The sequence below is a fragment of the Scyliorhinus canicula genome, chromosome 21 (genome assembly GCF_902713615.1).
Source record: "Scyliorhinus canicula chromosome 21, sScyCan1.1, whole genome shotgun sequence".
Taxonomy (NCBI): Eukaryota; Metazoa; Chordata; class Chondrichthyes; order Carcharhiniformes; family Scyliorhinidae; genus Scyliorhinus; species Scyliorhinus canicula.
This window is the reverse complement of record NC_052166.1, coordinates 43,219,420-43,242,087: the sequence shown is the minus strand read 5'-3', so window position 1 is coordinate 43,242,087 and position 22,668 is coordinate 43,219,420. Positions and strand designations below refer to the sequence as shown.

General features: G+C 39.8%; 1 protein-coding gene across 10 annotated transcripts in view; it reads left to right on the top strand.

The window, feature by feature from the left end:
- The window catches only part of LOC119955747 (spermatid perinuclear RNA binding protein), a 215,304-nt gene extending 194,153 nt beyond the window's left edge, over nucleotides 1-21,151 (top strand). For 7 of the 10 annotated variants that reach the window (XM_038782274.1, XM_038782273.1, XM_038782269.1 and 4 more), the window contains 4 exons: nucleotides 1,456-1,596; nucleotides 2,003-2,129; nucleotides 7,111-7,155; nucleotides 19,341-19,435. In XM_038782274.1, the coding sequence (XP_038638202.1) occupies nucleotides 1,456-1,596; nucleotides 2,003-2,129; nucleotides 7,111-7,155; nucleotides 19,341-19,435 (408 nt within the window). Of the gene's footprint in view, nucleotides 1-1,455; nucleotides 1,597-2,002; nucleotides 2,130-7,110; nucleotides 7,156-10,764; nucleotides 11,230-19,340 lie in introns of those variants that run through there. The other 3 variants (XM_038782272.1, XM_038782271.1, XM_038782268.1) reach the window with 2 other exon arrangements.
- The last annotated feature ends 1,517 nt before the right edge of the window (nucleotides 21,152-22,668 follow it).

Sequence of the window (22,668 nt, the reverse complement as noted above, 5' to 3'; positions counted from 1 at the left end):
CAGATAAAAAGGGCATGAGCTGCAAGATGCAAAACACTGGAAGAAATTAGTTGCCTTTTACACTGTAAGGCAGGAAAAAATGTTTCATAAATACTGAAATCATCTGTTTAGCTCCCTCTGCTCCTTCTACCCTTCCCTTTTGTCCACCAAGCCAAATTTAGATCTCACGTCTCCCCTTGCGCTTTCTCCAAGCTCATCTTGTCTGTGAAAACTGCTGACAAAGTTACTTAACTTAACTATGCCCTGACCAGGACTTTGGGTGAGCGGATTCCTCCTCAGGCTCACCACTAGAGTATTCTGAAACACAGAAGCAAAACTACCAAGAGCTTTTAAAACTTAATACCTATGGAAGAAAATAATCTCTACAGAAGTTGTATATACAACAAAATTAATCATTTTGATCAATGCATGCTTGAATTGAGACATTTTTAACATTATATTTCTTTTTGTTAGCGACAATGTGCAATGGTCGGACTTGGACATATTTATTATTCTGCATCAGCAGTCTTTGCTACATACGTGCATGCGTACTTACAATAATGTTTTAAGAAAATGAACAGATAATGTGGTTTAGATATTGACTGAAGTGGTTTTTAAATACATTAGTTCTTTTAGGGGCAAGAATAAATATTGCTATTGATTTATTTGATGCCTTAAGTACATTAAAATTCTTGGCAGCAATTGTAATTTGACCGAGACCATTTACTATAATCACAGAATTGTTACAGCACAGAAAGGAGATATTCAGCCCATCATGCCTGAACCAGCTCTCCAAATGAGCACTTTGTGCCATTTTCCTCCTTTCTCCTAATAACCCTGCACATTCTTCCTTTTCTAATTCCCTTCTGAATTCTTTGATTGAACCTGCCTTCACCACACACTCTGACAGTGCATTCCAGACCTTAACAAAGGGTTGCATGAAAAAGTTTTCTCTCCTATCGTTTTTGCTTCTTTTGTCAATTACTTTAAATCATTATGATCCTTTCACAGAAAGTTTCTTCCTATCTACTGTGTCTAGGCCCCTCACAATTTTTGAATACCTCTATCAAATCTCTCCTCCGTCTTTATCTCCAAGGAAAACAGTCCTAACTTCTTCAATTTAGCTTCATGCTGAAATTCCTTATCCCTGAAACTATTCTCGTGAATCTTTTGTGCATTATTCCGAAAATGCTGTACCAGGAACTGGAGGCAGACCTCCCGTTGAGGTTTAACTAGTGCCCCATACAAATCAACATGCTCTTATACTCTATACCCTAATTAATAGAGACTAGGATATTGTCTGCTTTATTAATTGTGCTCTCAAACTGCCCTTTGATGACTTATGCACAAATATACATGGGTCCCTCTGCTGCTGCAGTAGATGTAGAGATATATGAGCCTATACTAACTCGTGTTTTCCATGATTATCCAATAGTTTGTACAGGATCTGATTGAAAATTCTCATCTTCACTCTAGGTGGAAGTAGATGGTCAGAAGTTCAAGGGAGCAGGTCCTAATAAGAAAGTAGCGAAGGCCAGTGCTGCTTTGGGTGCCCTTGAAAGACTGTTTTCTGGTCCCAGTGCTGCAAACAACAAGAAAAAGAGGACTGGTCCTCCGGTAGGGTTTCTATACTTTTCTTGCTGCTTCTGTTGCACTAAATTATGTAAAGTTAGGTAAGTGACTGATCACAAATATCTTGCAAACAGTTTGCAATTAAAAATAAGGCCTTTAAGCACCAATGAATTTATTTGCATATCCAAATGTCATATTTGCTTAGATTTGTAGGACATTTCTGGAATTATATCAGTTCCTACACAGGTTCCCTTGCCTTTCTTCAAAGCTTGCAAATATGCTTTAATCCACGCAAGTGGAATGTGTGTATTATTGAATCACTTCATTATAAGGTTGACTTCCTCTGACCTGAAATGATGATGCTTTGATTTTTGTTTAAAAACCTTAATTTCATCGAAATGAAATAATCATTTGTTGATTGATACATTTTCATGTATTTCATCTTATAAAGGCTAAGGGTCCAATTGCTGCTCCAGCGGCTGCAGTCCAGTCGCTCAGAGGCAGAGGCAGAGGAGCCTTGAGCAGAGGAGCATTTGCTGGTGCAGCAGTAACAGCTGCTCCAGGATATCTAACACCAGGTATGACACATTGCAGAACAACATTAGTCAAAGCTGAAAGTTCCCGAAGAAAACACTTTTTGCTTTATAAGTGTCTCAGATTCTATATTCTATTATCTTATGGATTTTGCTGGAGAAGCATAAAATTAAGTCACCTCTGTTCAAATTCTGCACAGCCTTGCAAAATAAAGCACACCTGCATATAATATTTCATAGTTGATTGTATTAATTTTGCTGACTAGATAAATCCATTTTTAAGCCACTTGAAAATATAATTTGAAGTATTAAAGCAACATCATAAAACATATGGAAAGATGTGTGAAGTAGTGATCATGACAATGCTTTAATAGCAGTCCGTGACATCCACAAGCAGATATTGGTAATTGTATACTGTGTAAATGAACACTTTGAAAATATTAGCAAACACAACCAATGCAAATACATTAATTTTAGTAGATTTACCTTCCTGGCAGAATGAACTTCCTGTTTAGTGATTATTTGTTTTATTTTTTCATATTCAGTCGATGGAATATCTTGTTTCAGGCATGCATGCTTCCAAGAATTGTTTAAGAAAAGTAGATCTTAAATATCAGCACTAATAGAAAATGCCAAACAATTTGAATTCGGGTCTGTTGGACTCTTAGCACAGTATTGGAGTCATTTTTTATTTTTTATTTTAGAGCACTCAGTTCATTTTTTTTCCAACTAAGGGACAATTTTAGCATGGCCAATCCACCTACCTTGCACTTCTTTGGGTTGTGGGGGCAAAACCCATACAAACACGAGGAGAATGTGCAAACTCCACACGGACAGTGACCCAGAGTGAGATCTAACCTGGGACCTCGGCGCCGTGAGGCAACAGTGCTATCCACTGCGCCACTATGCTGCCCTGAGAGAGACAATCATGAAAGTGGCCATGCCACATGTTCGCAAATATTCAACCCACATGCTTCCCTTTAACCAATACATTCTGTTTAACCATGAAAAAAGTAGCAAATGTTTGCCTGGCCCGTGGTGCCCGGGATGAATAAGTGCAAATCAATGACCCATTTCCTTCATTCTTGCCAGTAACAAGGGGATTATATATAACTTGATTCATATTTAGGAAATATTGCCCAATGTAGAACTTCAGCAACCACGCATTCCCTTCCTGATGGGCCATAATGTTTTATTTTTGCAAATTTATATTCCGATGGATCCTCAGATTACATGTTGTAAACTAATCTGGAAAACCAGTTAAATGTTTTATTTTTCCAGCTATTATAGCTTCACACTGCAGTGGCAAGATTATATATAGTGAATCCTTGCGCCGAAGTTAGTAACCTGAGTTGTGCAATCAAGTGAGGTTCCAGCTCAAGGTCAGATATTACAAGGAAAGAGAAAAGGGAAATTGACTTTGACTCAAATATATGATTTTCACATACTTTCTAGCAGCTGCATTGAAATTTATTTTTGGACTCAAATTTGTTGCTAATTAGTTTGTTCATGGGAATATTTGTTTTGAACTGTCGCAAGTTACACAGGACCTTTTGAGATGTTTGGCAACTAACTTCAAGAAATTTAATGCATAATGCGAAAACAAGACTTGTTATTAGTTATTAATTTGGTCGTGTAGAAGCCCTTTGTTATTTACAGAGAGTCAATTGTTGAAATTATGCATTTGACATTAAGAACGCTTACTACAGTAATATTCTTTCAATTTTTCCACCCCATAGTTACACCATAATTCTTTCAGAAGTATAGTTCCATGGATACTCAACTAAATTGCCCATTCTTTCTAAGAATATGGACAGTGTCTGTAGATTAGACAAAGTATCTGTAGATTATCTATTGGAATGGCACAGTGACGCACTGGTTAACACTTCTGCCTCAATGCATCGGGACCCTGGTTCGATTCTGACCTTAGGAGACTGTGGAGTCTGGACCTTCTTTGTCTGGACAGGTCTTTAATCTGTGATTACCCCTCTCTCTGGATCTGTAAAGACTTAATTAAGTGCAAAGACTCGCATTCAAAGTATCATATTGCGTCTTTGACTTTGTCTATATATATATATATAATATATATATATATATATATATGTTTCTGGAGCCCACCTCTTCATTCAGCTGAGGAAGGATCAGTGCTCCGAAAGCTAGTGATTTGAAACAAACCTGTTGGAATTGAACCTTGTTGTAAGACTTCTTACTTTGTATACTTTGGTTTGGAATAAAAAATATATTTTTTAAGAAAGTTGGGTGGATTGTCCATGCTAAATTTCTCCTTAGTGTCCAACGGTGAGGTGGGGTTAAGGGAATGCGTCGGGAGTGTGGGCCTGGGTACGGTGCTCTTTCAGACTTGGTGGGCCAATGGCCTACTTCTGCGCTGTAGGCATTCTGTGATTCTACCTTGATATCTCTATTTTCATGCTGTATTCACATGTATATGAGTGCAAATCCTGGCCATGCATTTGTTCTGTTTCTTCCATTGCTAACTTTGGAAAGTTAACAGGGATTGGAAAGAAGCTCCACAGGTTGACATCCGCTAACTTGGCTTTAAACTAGATGAGCCTTGTGATTTGCTTGCATAGTTGCAAAATATGCTACAATGATTTACATGTATATATTGTCAACCGTGACTTGTTCAGTAGCAGTTTCACCTCGAGTCAGATCTGGTCAGTTCAAGTCCCGTTCCAGGACTTAAGCACAAAAATCAAGGTTGAGGCTCCAGTTCTATGTCGACGATGCCATCTTCCTGAAGAGATGTTAAACCCATCTGTCCTCTCCAGTGGATGTAAAAGATTCCACGACTTTTTTAAAGAAGAGCAAGAAAGGTATCCCCAGTGTCCTACTGATGTTCATCTCTCACTCGACATCACTGAAGAGCGTTATCTGCTCGTTGTCATAAAGCTGTTTGTGAGTGCTTGCTGTGTATAAATTGGGTGCCATGTTTCCTATATTGGAACAGTAACTATATCGCAAAAGTTGGCTGTGAAGCACTTTGGAATGTCCTCTGATTATGAAAGATGTTAAAATGCAGGTATTTCTCTTGTCTTTTAATGTCTCTCAATGCCTCAAGAACCTTCACAGAGGCACACTTTTTAAATGTAGACCCCCAAACCTAAGAAGGATGATCTAAAACGTTGTCAAAATGATGGATTTTAAGATCAAAAGAGGGAAGCGTAGGACTAAACTTTCTCAGAATGCCGGGGTTGCAAAGAGCCTAGTTCTGCCTGAGAAATTAGCATGATATTGACTCTGTGGTAATGGTACAGAGTTTTTTTGGCTGGGATGGAAGAAATTGACTTTGGCCTTCACAGTGCTTAATTGGAGGAAATTGCAGCTCATTCAAGACTGCACGTCAGACAAACAGTCTGACAACCAAGCAGAGTGATGCAGTTAAGAAAGTGGAGAGGTACAGCTGGATACCAATCAGTGTACAAATGGAAACTGTCTCCATGTCTGCAGATGATGTAATCGAGAGACAGCATGTGGGTGTGAAAGAGATGCTCAAGGGCATCCAAAGGTAATGGTGAAGATTTGGGAAGAAAAGCCATTATTTCTGGAGATGCTCTGGCTATGATCAGATACGTAATAATGAAATCAAGTGAGGGCAGTCACACTGATTGATACAGTGGTGACGAGTTGTTGGCAGATAAAGGCACATATACCTTTTGTGCAATAAGTAGCGAAGGAACAAGAAGGGAATCATTTAATTCTGGAAATATTCATGCCTTCACAAACTCCACTTAAACTTGCAGGTTCTATTCTGACATTTGGGCCAGAATTTTATGTTGCTCAAGCGGGCGGACGGGCACTCAATCCAGAAGTGCGTGAAATTAGGCGTCAAGATGTCTGGTGTGCATCCCAACATCACACACTCGTGAAATGTTTTGGTCATCGGATGCGTGTGAGATCTAGAAGTGCGCTCTCTGATGATCAAGCAGGCAGTTCAGCACATTAAAGGGCCTACTGGACGCAATTTTACATGGCCTGTCTGCTTTTACGGTTTGTGAGCGGGTCAATTGGCCAGGCAGCCTTTGCATTTTTGCAGCAACCTCAATCCTAGGGTGGGGTGAAATGTCAGTTCTGCAGTAAAATTGAAAAACATGCCTGGTTTGAGGTTTGTGTTCGAATGTGCTGCCTGGATATTATTGGCATAGTTTTTCCATCAAAGTATATTTTTTAATAGGTCTGCACTCCCTGACACAGCTCCGCACCAGCACGTACCCTCATTTTTCTCGTCCCCTGCCCTGTTCCTGCCTTCCCTGACCAACATGTCTTTCACGTTGGCCTGTTAATTGGCCAACCCGCGTAAAATCATGTTCCGACGCTGACCACTACCTGAACATGTTTCACACCTGTTTCCGGGCTCACCAAGTGCATTCGCCTGATGGGTGAAAAATTCAGGCCATGATTGTGGAATTGTATCATTCACTCCCAGTGTTGTAGGTTTGTATTTTTGCTTTTGATTTTGTTGTAACACTGGTTTGTAAATTTCTGGTGGAATTCTCAGCAAACTAGTGTAATGCTTTTGAAGAATCAAAAGCAATGTATTTGGATTGGTCTGGTAATTAAATAGTTTGTTAGTTTAATATAGTACTTGATTGGCAGTGCGGTACACAGTGGTTAGCACTACTGCCTCACTGCGTTGAGGTTTGATCCCGGCTCTGGGTCACTGCCCGTGTGGAGTTTGCATTTTCGCCCCGCATTAGCATGGGGTTCGCCTCCACAACCCAAAGATGTGCAGGGTAGGTGGATTGGCCACGCTAAATTGGCCCTTAATTGGAAAAACAGAATTGGGTACTCTTTATATTAAAAAAAAGTATTTAAATGAAAATGTATTTACTTGATCAATTTTTTAAATGGTTAATGCAGTAAACAGTGAAGCCACTAACATGCGTAACTCTAGTAAACCGTGTATCAACAAGGTTAATTACTTTTATTTAATTGCTATGTTCTTACTGACATACTGCAACAGTAGTTACATTTAAGAAGATAATGTTGATTTTTCTTTTGGCATTAGGTTATGGGGCACCATATGGATACAGTGCTGCTGCCCCAGCTTACGGTATGTATGGCAACACAGTGGATTATGACTCTAAAATGGCTATCATTTCCTTAGTGCCTTAATCTAGAATATGTATCTCTGCACTGTGCAGAGATACATATATATGCGTGGGTGAACATTGACAACCCTTCAAGTACTGACAGTCCTTTCCTGGTGTATGATTTCTGTATGTAGATTTAGCCATAGTGAAAATATTTCAAATTTCCACAGCTTACTTTTGAATTTCAATTTTTAAGCAAGATTATAGGGAGCATGGAACATATTGCGAACTCAGAAAATTATAGAATGTTTTCCAAACATTAGTTTGATTACCTTGGGTACTGTGAAGGGTTGAATGTTACATTGAATTAAAACACAAGATGTTGTTTTTAAATAGCAACTAGTTCATTCTGATAGATGTGCTTGTACGAACACAGTCCGGTTGTCATTTTGACACAGCTTAAAACACAATAGAAGAAATCAGCATAACCTTGTGGTTCTTCTCATGGTTTGGACTCCTCCTTGCAAAGATTTGTCCAGTTGTAAAGGGACTGCTTATAAACTGCTTGTCCCCTTCCATGCCAGAGTGTACATTTTATTAAATGTAGTCCCAATGCTTACAGCCATTAGATACTCTATTCAAAGCAAACTGCACTGCCAGACAAATTGACAAAGTAGACTGCAGTAGCATTTATTTAGTTCACTGCTGCAATTACTCTTTTTCCATAGCCTTAAGCAGGCATAATTAATTTTAAAGTTGCAAATCTAATATGAGGCATAATTATTTGATAAATAACAGCATTTGTATTTGTAAAAATGTAATCTTTAATTCTAATGTCATTGAATAATATGCCAACTTTCAAATTTAGCTAAATTTTCAATCAATTATTACAATTTAAAGGAACTTTAGAACATGGATGTATTGTGGTTATTTAGCTTCCAAATTATAACCCACATGTTAAATTGATTTGCAGCAAGACAGGTGGAATGTCAGCATTCTCATCTCACGGTTGGCTCTCGACAGTTGCTTATACTTGACAGCTGACGGGCTTAGTGAGATGACTGCAATTTTAGTCACTAGTGTGACTGGAAAATATTTAATCTTGTTCACAATTTTGTCTGTAATCAAAATGAATCACTTCCCGGCTTGTTCCTTACACTTGTTTCTTTGATCCTATTTTTCTCAACTTTCCTTTCAAACATTTATAATCGACTTAGCCATAACCAGGTTGAGGCAAAAATGAGGGAAGGGTTTAAACTTGATTTAAATGTGGCAATCTAAAATTTGCAAGATGAAAAGCAACAGTCGTATTTTTATCTAGTAAGTCAACATTTTAAAGACTTCATTTTAAATTGTATCATTCTAGTGCACAAAGTAAGCCAACATGAAACAATTTAGTAATTTTCTTTAATAATTCTTCCAGGAATAATTAAGTCTGTGACCCCCACCACCACCACCACACTTCATTATAATAGGTAAATGCTTAGTACTGGGAAGACATATAAATTGGCTCAAGCTTTTACCAAATTTGACTGTTCATACACCTTTGTTGTATTGTAATACACATTTATTTCTAATGTGACAACAATACTGACAGATTCCCATAATTTACTAAATTACGCTCGATTTAATCTCAGAAACTGGCACCATGCTGTTGCTTTGAATGAGTCTTATGTGCAAATGATGACAAGCAAATGTAAAATTTATTTGGAACCTGAGTTGGGCTGCACATGAAAGCAGTTTGAGTATCATGACAGGAGTTCCAAATATAAATCTGCAAAGTTTGCTATTACAGTCACAGTTGACTTGTGTCTGAAATAACGTACCTGATAAATTTCTAAAATCAACCCGAAACACTGCAGTTCCTATTTTGTCAGTTTGGTGTGCAGCAATGTTCAACGAGGTCCAAATTAATGTTTCCTAGAAATACATCATTGTCATCATTTCTCACATAAAGGCCCTGTGTTTTTTTTTCAGTGTCTAGATGTGATGCAAAACAATATTTGACACGCCTGTTTTTTTGGCTGTAGGTTGAAAGTGTCTTAATGCCTTCGTAAGCTGTTGCATGTTGAGAAATTTGCACTTCAGTCATCTGGTGCTGTTAAAACACCTACTGTTGCTGCTTTGTGATTTCTAATGAAGATTAAAATTGAGAATAAGAAATCTGTTTAGATACGTAGAATTCTGTGAGGCCACAAGAACTTAGTATTCAACCAAATAACATTAATTAACAACCCATAGATCTTTCCAGACCTGCTCTTTAAATAAACTGTGGAATAATTTTTCTGTGAATGGCATCAGATTTAGATTCAATCCTGAGGAAAATAGATAGTATAGTCTTTTGAAGAAGGGTGATTTAAATTTATTGTTGCATCTGTAGTGAACATTTGCTGCCCAAATGTGCTAAGTACCAGATTTTTAAGTGATCGAGAATTCTAACTTCCTGCAGACAGTCTTGTATCAGGATAGAGATTGGAGTGTAACAGTTAATGGCTTCAGTCCATCTCCAATCTCAAACAAAGTACTGTAACAATTTTTTTTTTCAAATTGTTCCAATGTTAACCATTGCTGATCATTTAAGTCTGGCAAAATATTCCATTAAAAGATAGAAAGGCTCTTTTTCATGGCAAGGACATATAGAACATAGAACAGTACAGCACAGAACAGGCTCTTCGGCCCTCGATGTTGTGCCGAGCCATGATCACCCTACTCAAACCCACGTATCCACCCTATACCCGTAACCCAACAACCCCCCCCTTAACCTTACTCTACGGGCAATTTAGCATGGCCAATCCACCTAACCCGCACATCATTGGACTGTGGGAGGAAACCGGAGCACCCGGAGGAAACCCACGCACACACGGGGAGGACGTGCAGACTCCGCACAGACAGTGACCCAGCCGGGAATCGAACCTGGGAACCTGGAGCTGTGAAGCATTTATGCTAACCACCATGCTGCCCCATATTAGAGAGAAAATGAAAACTGTCTTGGTTGAGGAAGAGAGAATATTTTACTAACTTAAATGAATTGATGTAATTAAAAGTGCTACTTCAGTGTTTAATGATTTACTTTGTATTCTGTTTTTTTCAAAATACGTGAATTAAATAGATGCCTCAATTTATTATATAGAATTGGCAGCATTGCAACCACGCTTATTATCCCATTTAAGAATTTGAGACAGTTTCCTACCCTGATGTAGTTTTCCCACAATGCCAGATTTTATTCCTAATGAATCTATTTTGCAAATAATAAGTTTATGTTCAGCGGGATAAGTTTTGTTTTTAAGCCTAGCGTGTAAAGAAATGTTCAACGCTTCGTGGGTTTCCGGCACTTAAATAAATGGGGACGGCTGTGGATAACACGTGAAGTTTCCACATACTGTTGGGTTACACAGTTTCTAATCGTTAGCATTAATTTTAATGCTGTGGTTTTGTCAGCTGGTTCAATAAAATTAGGTGATATATATATATATTTTTTTTTAATATATATATATATATAAAGAAAAATAAATAAGTCGAAATTGAATGGCTAATCTGGAAAGATCTATGGTAACAGAACCTTATATTCTTAAGTCAATTTAATGGACCATTAAACTTATTTGGGGTCCTTTCGTTTCTTCTCTCTATAGGTTTGCCAGGCAAGAGAATGCTTCTGTTCCCTGTTATGAAAATTCCAACATATCCTGTTCCCCTTTACTCTTTTTTCAGCTAATTATTGTATTAGAAGCCTAACAACTGATTCTGATCACAATAACAAAAAAAAGTGAGCATTAGGAGAAAAAAGTTGCTTTTTTAATTAAATTTCTTTTGAAAATGTTGTATGAAGCAAATTATTTGTAAAATAATTTTTCCTATCTTTTTGATTTTAACAAAAAGGCTTAGTTCATTAAAACTTGAAGATGTACTGTGAAATGTTACCTCATTCTCGATATAACTTATGCCAGCCTTCTGTGGTAGAAAGTAATAAACTTTAAAAAGAAAACCTCACAAAACATTTTAATTGAATTATAGCTTCTGACGAATTTTCTGGAAGCTTATTTGTGAAGGATGTATAGATAATAGATCACAAATAAACACTTTCTGTTTCAGAACCAGCCAGCGTATTGCCTGTTTTATAAATCTCTTTATGTAGCAAAGCCTTAACCCAGTATTGTGCAGATGCTCTGTACTGGCCATCATTTGTGTAATGAAAATGGTTTTTTCCCTCCTTAAATTTTCTAATTAGTATGTATTAATATATTTGAAAAATGAGTTTGGGTTGTTCCAAAATACTCAAGTTTAGGCCAAATTTATGGTACGTCTTATACAAATGATGGAAGCTGCAAATGAGCTAATATACCTATGTCCTTCCTAAGATCCTGGTATGAAGCATGTGTGTTAAAATTGGCTTAAGGCTGTCTTGCCTCCATAATATTATATTTGGTTCTTGTGGCCTTTTTTTATAGTTATCTGAGATGCACCTTGACTTTGCAATAGTTGCTTCTAGGTAGACAGGTTTATAATTGATGAGCTGTAGTACAAAAACAAAACAAAATACTCCTTTGCTAAGGATCTCTTTCCCACTGCACAAAATGAAGAATCTGAAGCAGCAACAAGGTCCCCATGGATATTCGCTACTTAATTGTCCCAATTCTTGTTGAGTGCTGCTGTTTTCTTTAAAAAGTGACACGTCTCACCCATGGGCCATCATTCTTGCATCATTGTCAAGCCTAACAGAACTTCGGATGCTTGTGTTTATATAATTGTTAACCAACATTTTTTTATCCCGATGCCCTTTTTGTGTATGTGCATGCCTTTTGTGGAAAATAAGATGCCACCTTTATAGCCTTGAGAATCATTTTAAGATCATCCTTGATTACATCACTTTCTTCCGAAGATTAAGGTACCAATCAGTTTGTTTGCAGTTTATTCCCGAGAAGGACACCCTCCTCTTAAAATCTTTTGACTGTATTGGACTGTGGTAAGGAAGGAAGTCAATGATAGCAGTTTATCAAGGTGTGTACAAAAGGTCTGAGACTTGCTTAATTCTAAATTGAGCAGTATGTTAAGTATTTCGTGCTAGGTAATGCTCTATAGGAAAGGGCTTAAAGGGACAAGAAATACATGAGATTTCTAAACAAAATTGTAAATCCCTACTTAATAAAATCTGAAAGATTGTATGTTTTCCATTGCAAACCCCAAACAATACATGCACATGCTGCACTCGTAAATCAGATACTATGATTTTTTTTAAAAAAGTATTTTTGAATCATACAGCACTTACGGAGACCATTCAGCCCAATATATCTGTGTCAACTCATTGAAAAAGCAATCCACTTAGTCCAATTCTTCTGCCCTTTCCCAAAGCACTGATCTTTCTTTCCACTGAGTATTTATCCAGTTACCCTGTGAGAGTTACTCAATCTAATTCTCCTGCTGTCAGGCAGTGCATTCCTTAAGCAACTTGCCAGGTTCTTCACTTCTGCCATTCTTTGTTTGAGGAGGTTTTCCTAACTTCCCTCCTGAATGGCCTTCTTCTGATTTAAAGTTATGTTCTCTTGTTCTAAATTCCCCAACCAGTGGGAAAAAATGTTCTCTTTCTTATCAATCAATTCCTTTCAAAACCTAAAAAACCTCAGTCAAATCTCCCCTTGTCCTTCTATGTCTTAGGAAATACAAGCCTAATTTATGTGATCTCTCATCATAATCTAACCCCTGGAGCCATGGTAACATCTTTCAAAAAGTGCAATGCCCAGAATTGGGCACACTACGCCAGCTGGGACCTAACCAGTGATTTATAATGATTTAGCATAGCTTCCTTGTTTTTTACTCTACTATTTATAAAACCACGGACCCCATTCTCTGTAATTTAAATAGTTTTGTTCCTTTTCCTGCCTCCTTCAAAGATTTCTATTAATATACTCCCATGTCTCATTATTCTTGCACCACCTTAAAATTGTAATTTTGTTTATATTACCTCTTCTCATTTTTCCCAGTAAAATGAATCACTTCATATTTCACTGTTAAATTGCATATACTGTGTGTCTGCCCATTTTGCCAGTACGTCTCTTTCCTCCTGAAGTATGTTGTTACTATCTTCCTCACTGTCTGCTACATTTTGGAGTTTCATGGAAACTTTAAAATTATGCCCTATATATCCAAGGACAGCAGTGATCCTCAAATCTGAACCCTGGTTCCATGACTGCTTACTTCTCTCCAATCTGTAAAACGCCCATTCACCAATGCTTTCTGCCTCTGAGCCAATTTTATATGCACATCACTGCCTTCTTAATCCCATGGGCTTCAATTTTGCTCACAAATCATTGCAGACAGAGTTTTAAATAGGATAATTTGCCTAAAACTAAGAACTGTTTATGATATAACTTCAGTAAACTACTGAAATTAAGTAGTAATTGCATTGCTGCTTTCAACAATATCGTCATTGTTCAAAATATTAATGCAGTAATGATGGATAAAGTGCGAGCTTCACTGCCCTGTCACAACAGGTTCACATTTTGATGGCAGGTGACATTTGACTTTGCCAGTAACACAGCTCTTGTCAGTCTATCTTGTCAGGTGCATAATCCTTAGGCTTCTTATAGTCAGCAAGACTTTATTCTACAGATCCGGAACAAGTGTATTTTGAATTAACTTAACCTAATCATCAGTGGTTAGCACTGCTGTCTCATGGCGCCGAGGACCCGGGTTCGACCCTGGCTCCGGGTCACTATCATGTGGAGTTTGCGCATTCACCCTGTGTCTGCGTGGATTTCACCCCCACAACCCAAAGATGTGCACGGTAGGTGGATTGGCCATGCTAAATTGCCCCTTAATTGGGAAAAATAATTGGGAACTTTAAAATTGAAAAAAAAACTTACAGTAAACAAGAATTTTAAGTTCCGTTTGGGGGGAAATGTTGGCATAATGGTAATGTCACTGGGCTAGTAACCCAGAGGCCCAGACCACACTCTAGATAAGGGGCGGGATTCTCTGACCCCCCACTGGGTTGGAGAATCGCCGGGGGGGGGCGGCGTGAATCTCGTCCCCGCTGATTGCCGGATTCTCTGGCGCCAGGGATTTGGCGGGGGGGGGCGGGAATCGCGCTGCACCGGTCGGCGGCCGGCGATTATCCGGCCCACGATGGGCCGAGTGGCCACCCATTTTCAGCCAGTCCCGCCGGCGTATATTACATGAGGTATTTGCCAGCGGGACCGGGCTGCGCGAACGGCCTCCGGGGTCCTCGTGGTGGGGGGGGCGATCGGGGCCCACCGATCCGTGGGCGGGCCTGTGCCGTGGGGGGCACTCTATTGTTCCGCGTCGGCCGCTGTGGTCGTCCGCCATGGCCGACGCGGAGATGATACCCCCTGCGCATGCGCCAATTCGCGGAGGCCCTTCAGCACCGTTGGTGTGGTGCCAAGCCCCATCTCCGCTGGCTGACGTGATGCAAACCACTCCGGGGCCGGCCTAGCCCCTGAAGGTGCGGAATGGGCCCAACACCGGAGTGGTTCACGCCACTCCTCGGAGCCGGGACCCCCCGCCCCGCCGGGTAGATTAGAATGCCGCCCAAGGTTACAGTCCCACCATGGTGGCTGGTGGAATTTGAATTCATTTAATAAATCTGAAATATAACACTAGTCTTAATAATGGTGAACGTGAAACTACCATTGACTGTTGTTAACAATAAAACAGCTGGTTCACTAGTGTTCTTCAGGGAGGAAATTTACCATCTTGTTTTTATAGAGTGCCCAATTATTTTTTCCAATTAAGGGGCAATTTAGCGTGTCCACCTACCCTGCACATCTTTGGGTTGTGGGTGTGAGACCCACGTAGACACAGAGGGAATGTGCACACTCCACAAGGAGAGTGACCTGGGCCGGGATCGAACCCGGGTCGTCAGCGTTGTGAGAGAGGGAAATTTACCGTCTTTACCTGGCCTGGCCTACATGTGACTCCACATGTACAGCCACGTGGTTGACTCTTAACTGCCCTCTGAAATGGCCAAGCAAGCCACTGAGTTCAAGGGCAATTAGGGATGGGTAACAAATGCTGGTCTTGTCAGTGACGTTCACATCCCCTAAAAGAATAAGGAAAAGTCCTCTGTTGAGGACCCAAACTTCTAAGGCACTGGGTTGCCTCTTCATGTGCCACAAAACCTCTTTGGCTGGGATTATCCATGACGGATAATTAAAATCAGTTTTTACTGATTTGTACCAATACATTCATGGCTTTTTCTGGTGAATTGCTTTTTGTAAAGAAATACTTTTCTCTCAAATTTGAGGTGGATATCACTACAAGTTCCCCAACCTTATTTCTAATTGAAAATCTGATCCAGAATTCTAGACAGATTGCGCAGTGACATCCGCACGCATTGTATGCTAATTAGCAACAGTTAATTGTTTCAACATTAGTGTAGCTGGCGCAACAATGAACATGGATTCTCTAATCTTAATTTAAAGAAAACCATCCAAATGTTACATAAGAATCCCATGCAAATAATGCCAGGGTCTGTGTTGCCATTGAGCTAGACTACTTTTTTTTATCGTAATGCTTTAATTTTAAAAAAATTGCATTTTATGATTTGCGATGTTTTGCGGGTTCTTTTTAAATGTTTTTTTTCCAAAGCTGACTAAGCAATTTATTGTTTGTGAGAGTGATGCGGATTCTTTTTCACCTCTGTCAAGAGAGAGAAGCATTGACTTTGAAATCATACGGAATATCACAGTCCATTGACATTTACAAATCCATATGACTGGAGAATGGTACATTAGAATCGAAATATTTCATATAGTTTCAATCTTGAGCCCTATTATTGTTCATTGCATGTGATTTATTATACATCTAATCCTTGTATATATAAAATTAATTAAGTAGGTACATTTCAATGGCCAAGAATATGTAGTCGTGACCCAGATATGTAAATCATTTAATTACTTCTGTCTTCTAACATCCTTCAATTTAGGAAGTACCCAAAGATAATACGTAGGCCCCAGATACTTAGGTTGGAAAAGTTCAAAAAGATAACGTCATCGTCAATATTGCCTCATGATTGTGGTGTTCATGTATAATTATGACAAATGGAAATACTTTTTTTTCTTTTGATTAGTTTTCACTGTAATCACGGTTCTTTACACAGTCCGGTGTTAAACCTGAATTCATACAGTCGAGTGCAATTGTCAAACATAATTGGACATTGTCAAACATAATTATCAGTCATACACAATAATAGAATGGTGATTTGCAATCCCATCTGAGAAGAAACATGATTTAAGGCAGCCTGGTTATGCCAATAGGTTGGTAGAATAATAGTTGCAGAATTATGGCTTTTAATCCTAATACAGTGATTAATCTTAGTCAGACGTACAAGGTACTAAGGTAAACCAAAAGGCAAAAGGGGAAAATCTTGAGACCAACTGATGCTGGCCTCAATACTAATGGAGTCAGTTGTATGAAACCAGCTTCAAGTTTGCCCATCTCACTGCACCACAGAGATTTGGATGTTCCACACAGCTCTAATGAAAAAAAGTGCAGATCTGAATTGTTAAAAATGTTTAACTATTTTTGCTATCATTGGCTTCTTCCTGTTCACGCTGGAAGGAGGTAACGGTCTTGAACGGTGCCTGACAATAATGGATATTGTACGCCTTGCCTGTGTCTACATCCAGCATGTTGAAAGTATTCTGAATGGCTTCAAATATCAAAAATTCATATCGGTACGCAATCTGATGTTCACATGTTAATTTGTAAAGATAGCTTAATGTGATTGGATGTGACTCAATGAATGCTAAATGGAACTATTCCATGCAATTAAGGATTTTGAATTTATTTCTAACTACAAAGGAGGGGAGCTCATAATTCCACCCTTTTAATTTTGCTGACCTTTCCCTAGCATGGGGAGACATCATACAGCATCCATCATCAGTTCTGATCTGGCTTTTACTTACAGTTGATTTAAATACGGTCCCATACAGTGTGATTGGGAGGTGAAGAGCCCTTTCCCCCAGTTGCTGCTCCCCATGTACAACCTGCATTGGGCCCTCTTGCTGGTGCCACCGCCACTGGAGGGGGTGCTATTGTTGGCAGAGGACGGTTGTATTGCTTGCCCAATCTGAGGCCCCATTACTTATAGAGCAACTGGGCCCCACCCAACCATAGTCTGCTGCTTGGATTCAGGCTCTGGTGCCAGTTCTGGCTCCAGGACTGAGGGAGACCATGGTCTGAACCACATTCTGCCCTCAACAGCAGTTACTGCTTTCTGCCACCTCTGGCTTGGACTAATCATGACCCCAGTGCTACCCAAGTGCCCAGTGACTGAAGAGCTGGTGTCCCCCAGGGTCTGAGCCCCTGGGACCTGATCTGCTAATCCCAAGGCAGATGGATCCAAGTGGTACCAACCGAGGATGAGTCACCGTCGCCCACTGGCAGCAAGGATAACAACAATGACACGGGAGCTAGGTTCGGCGAAGGTGGAGAAATCCAAGTTGGCCGGGAAGGTGGAAGCGAAGAATGAGTGGTTCTGGATGGGAAGAGATGGAAGAGTTTGAGTGAGTGGAGGTGGGCGGGGAGGGGATGAGAGGGAGCTGGTTGGGAAGGGAGAAGTGAGTAAATGAGTTATGGGGAGGTGGTTTGGGAAGAAGGGCTATGGGTGATTGAGTGTGTAGGAGGGGGTTTGGGAAAAGAGATGTGTGATGGGGGAGAAACTGGTTATGTGAATGTGTGAGCGCTTAGAGGAAGAGAGGGCATCCCTGAGTCTTTGTCGCTATGGAACATGGAGAACTTGGCTGAAACCAACATGAATGCGTAAAAGAACATTTTTTAAAGTGCTTTAAAAATACAGATTTTGAACTTTATATGATGTATTATTTACGCTAACTTTAATAGTTATATATTGAATGTTACTATGCTGCTTTATTGCTGTTTTTGTTTTTGCTGGCATTGTTCATGTTAATTTTCAAGAGCTTTTATACACACATGTTCATGGAATGTGAGCATGCTGGCAAGGCCAGCCTTTCTTACCCATCTCTAATTGCCCTTTGATGTTGGTGGTGAGTATGGGGTCACATTGGAAAATAGTTTGCAAAGAACCACCATAGTGCTTTGCTTCGCTTTGCTTCGCATGCATTTGTTCAGCAAGGTTATGTTCTGTTGTTCCTATGGACTGCATCCTGTATTACGTGCACTAACTACATTGGATGCTGAAATGCTGAGGTTGCTATGGTGATTTGATACAATACGTTGGCCCCATTCTTGACAGTAATTGAAGATAAACAAAGGACAAGCTAATGGTTTCACCCGCTAATAATTCCACCCATTTGAAGTAGCTTAGACATGTATGCATTTTGTTACAGATTATAAAAGGTGCTCTAATGACTTGATTCCTTGTCACAAAACATTTTCAGACCTTTTTGTCTTCAACCTCTCTAATTTCTGAGCTACATGCATTCAAGATATGACCTTTTTTTAGTTGTAATGATTCATAAAGACTAGTGACAGATGTAAAGACAGAATCTGAAAAGCTAGTTTAAGGTGTGCTTTATATTCGCATTTCGAATAGTCGCTGCGGATATTTAAGCAATGCAATCCTTCAATTATAGTTGACTTATGTGCAGAGCATATTTGAAAAGTTGAAACTGTCAATGCTATAAAGTTTTGCTGCATTGCAAGGCAGTCTTAAATTGCATGAACAGTCAGACTGTTGGCTCTTGTGATTTGCAAGGCAGAATGTTGAACAGACATGCCATTTATTGTCCTGAGTGCTATTCTTTGCACAGAAAGGTTTGTTTTGGTGACCTTTTAGATGGAAACAAAGCCATTTCTGATGTTGGGCCTAATGCTGCACATTGCTTTGCCAAGTTCAAACATGATAATCGTATCCCATAACATAGATCAATCAGCAAGCAGTTGTACAGCTTCCAAAATGATGGCTGAGATTGTTTTATAATGTATATATTTTTTGTTTATTCCAAGTGACTAATTACATTGTCTGAATTCACCCCCCACCTCCCCCAGTTGTTGCAAATTTTACATTTCTCTGCTTTATTTTAAATGAGCTTTTTAACAAAGTAGGAAATACTCTGAATTTGAATACCTTTTGACAAAGATTGTCCCGTTTGCAATGAAAATTCCACATACAGCTAAAGGAGCAGAGAAATATAAATGCTAATGGAACAGCTTCACTGCAGTGATAATTAATGTGCAGTTTTGCTTCTCTGCTTTTTCCTTACTGTAGGTGGTTTTTTCATTGACAATCCTTATTACCAGCCTCGGGCCATCGCACCTTTTATTATTCACTTGGGTCCTCAGGATTTCGACTCTGACTTCTAGAACCATCAGGTTGTGAGACTTGAAAACTTATTTTTGTTATGTCAGTTCGGCTGTGGGCTAGGGAAAAAAAATGGCAGACTGTTTCAAGGCCATATAGCTATCCATCCCTTGCACGAATTGCAATCTTTGGCAGTAGCTTACTTTTAAATTTAGAATTTAAATGTTTAAGCCAACATCATGAGGATTATTAATCAATGATTACAACCATTAGAAATTTGAACTGTATAATGAAATTGATTCTCTTTCCTATTCCTCCATTTTAACATATACCAACCATAAGCTGTTTCATTGGAGTTTGCATTTGAGACATGTATTTTGTTTTTGTACTCCAGTAAAGTTGTTGTGAATTTGACTTCCTTTTGTCAGCTCTGCTGCTAGTCATTGACTTCATGGGCTCAACGATTAGATTTTAAAGTGAAATGCCATTAATATGTGGCATACCACCAGGTTATTAGTTTTAAATATTGTGCAATATGAAAGTAACTCTAAATCGATCCTTTATTTACAAAGTATGAACATCCTCCAGTATGGATGTATTTAAATGCTAACAACTCAAGTGTTTTCTTTGAATTATTAATACAGGGTTTAAAATACAATTGTAAAATATTTTTTCTAAATTTATGGTGGCTGGGCACTGTTTTAAGGTAATTGTTTAATACAAGTAAGAATGTGAAAGCTTAACAAAGCCACTGGCTTTGTGTACAGTAAGATACTTAAAATTAGATCAAATGTATTTGAAAGGGATGATTTAAGCACAAGTAGAGGAAAACTAATTTTCATCAATAACCAACATTTTCAATAGCATGGCTGATGAATTAACACTTCAAATATAAAATGTATGGGATTAATATTGAAAATATGGGCAGTGCTTGAAATGTGTGTTCATTGGCATTTTTGTTATTTATACAATTGTAATTTTATATTATGCCCCTTTTAAACTGGTGGAACAATAAATGCCATTGGAAATGGGCAATTATCTTATTTATTATAGCCATTTGAGAACCTCTGCATTAACATTTAAAAACTACCCCAGTTTACACTTTCCATGTCTGCAATTAGTATCTTATCCAGTTCATGCAATTCTAGTTTTAGAAGTGAAATAACATTCAGATTTTTACATTCAGATCCTTGTAATAAATGTGGCAATTGAGAAATTTTATATTTTTGTTAAACTTCATCAGTCTCAGTGACTTGTTAAACGTTGCTTGTGTCTGCAATGTCCGTTGAACTGCAGACTTTTTCATGCTGGTGCCAATGAAATTGATGGCAAAACCATACCCAGGCAGGTAACGTCAATGTCATTCCATGTGGGAGTGAAAAATTATTACACAGTGGGCGGGATTCTCTGCCCTGTGACACAGGCAACACTGATCACGATTGGACGGAGGGTCAGGCGCCTGGCTGAAATTGAGGTTCACGCCACACCCTCCCCCTGTGGAAGGATCAGGGTTCATGTCCACACAACAGCGGAGGATACCCACTTTAGCAGTCCCAGCACCGGATACTCCAGGCCCACATGATTCTCTGGTTCCCCGGACCGGGAATCACGTTGGTGGGGATTACGCAGGAATCAACAAACGTGAACTTGATGTGGTAGGCGAAGGGGGTAACTAAAGGGAGCCCGTCCGAGCCCCCCCCCCCACAATTCACTACCTTATTCACAATCGTTATTGTCTCAAGTAGGCTTACATTAACACTGCAATGTGAAAATCCCCTAGTTGCCACATTCCGGCGCCTGTTTGGATACACAGAGGGAGAATTCAGAATGTCCAAATTACCTAGCAGCACGTCTTTCGGGACTTGTGGGAGGATCCCCCAGAGGAAATCCACGCAGGCACAGGGGGAACGTGCAGACCCCACACTGACAGTGACCCAAGCTGGAATCGAACCTGGAACCCTGGAGCTGTGAAGCAACAATGCTACCCACTGTGCTACCGTGCACCCACCCCTCCACTACCAGACTTGTCCCCACACACCCCGGAGATCCCCTGAAATGGAAGGTGTCCCCTCGGGGATCCCCTAACTAAAAGAATCCCCCACAGGGTTCCCCCAACTGAAGGGACCCCCCCCCCTCAACAGAGACCTGCTAACTAACGATACCTCCAACAGGGAACCCCCCCACCCCCAATAACTAAAGGGACCCTCCCCCAGGAAAGTGACTCCTGACTGGAAGCTAGAGAGCAGTCCTGAAGGGTTACATTTGTAACACCTGGAAGCATCACCTGTCCTGGAAAGAGAACATCTGTGACCTGTGTTTAAACCCCTCAAATCTTCTCGCTGCAAGCCATTCATTGATTTCTGGTAGTGGGTTGTGGTTGACAGATTCTACATAACAGCTGTGAGCCTTGCTTCATTCATCATCTTTACTCTGAAGTGCTGTAACCAGAATGTTTACAAACATCAACTACATCAAAGAGAACCAAGTGCTGTCATTTTCCAGCTCAGCACTTCCAAAATCGCTCAAGCGTGATTGGCATGCAAGGCTCACAGCTGTTTTGTGGAAGCTGTCAATTATAAATGAATGAATGGCTTGCAGCTAAGGGATCTGATGGGTTTAAACACAGGTCACAGCTCTCTTTCTAGTAATGGACATGGTGCTTCCAAGTGAGTGTTACAAGTGTATCACTGCCCCTGTCTGGACTGCTTTCTAGCTTCCAGACCGGGATCTAATTTCTGCAAGGGGATATGGGAGAGTCTGGAGGGGGTTAGTTAGAGGGTCTCCCTACTTCGGAGATTTCTGTGGGTGATCTCCCTATTTCGGAGGGAGGGGAAATCCGCAGGTGGGGACAGCTTTGTGATGTGGGGGGAGGGAAGCTGATGTGCAGGTGAGTGGCCAGTTGTAGGTCTGATATTGGGCCGCCAGTTCAAAATGGTGGCCCGATAGCCGATTCCCTCGTATTCCTCGCCATGCATTAATTTGCACGGCATGGGAATCTGAATTGCTTTGAGATTTGCACTCCAAACAGGAGCGCAAATCAGTAGCAATTCTCCTCCGGCGAGAGAATATAGTCTCCCAAGCGGAGAATCCTGCCCAGTATTTCTTGGAAAATAGATCAACAAAGTCAGTATGGGATATCGTCACCTGAAAGCAAGGTATGATTGTCATTCTACACTGGAAAATTCACACTGTTGACACCACTTTAATAAAAGCCTGTGTCATTGTGCTGCTATCAGATTATCCTCCTTCCACTCCAATGCTAATAGGACCTTATTTTGAATTATTGCACTTGGGT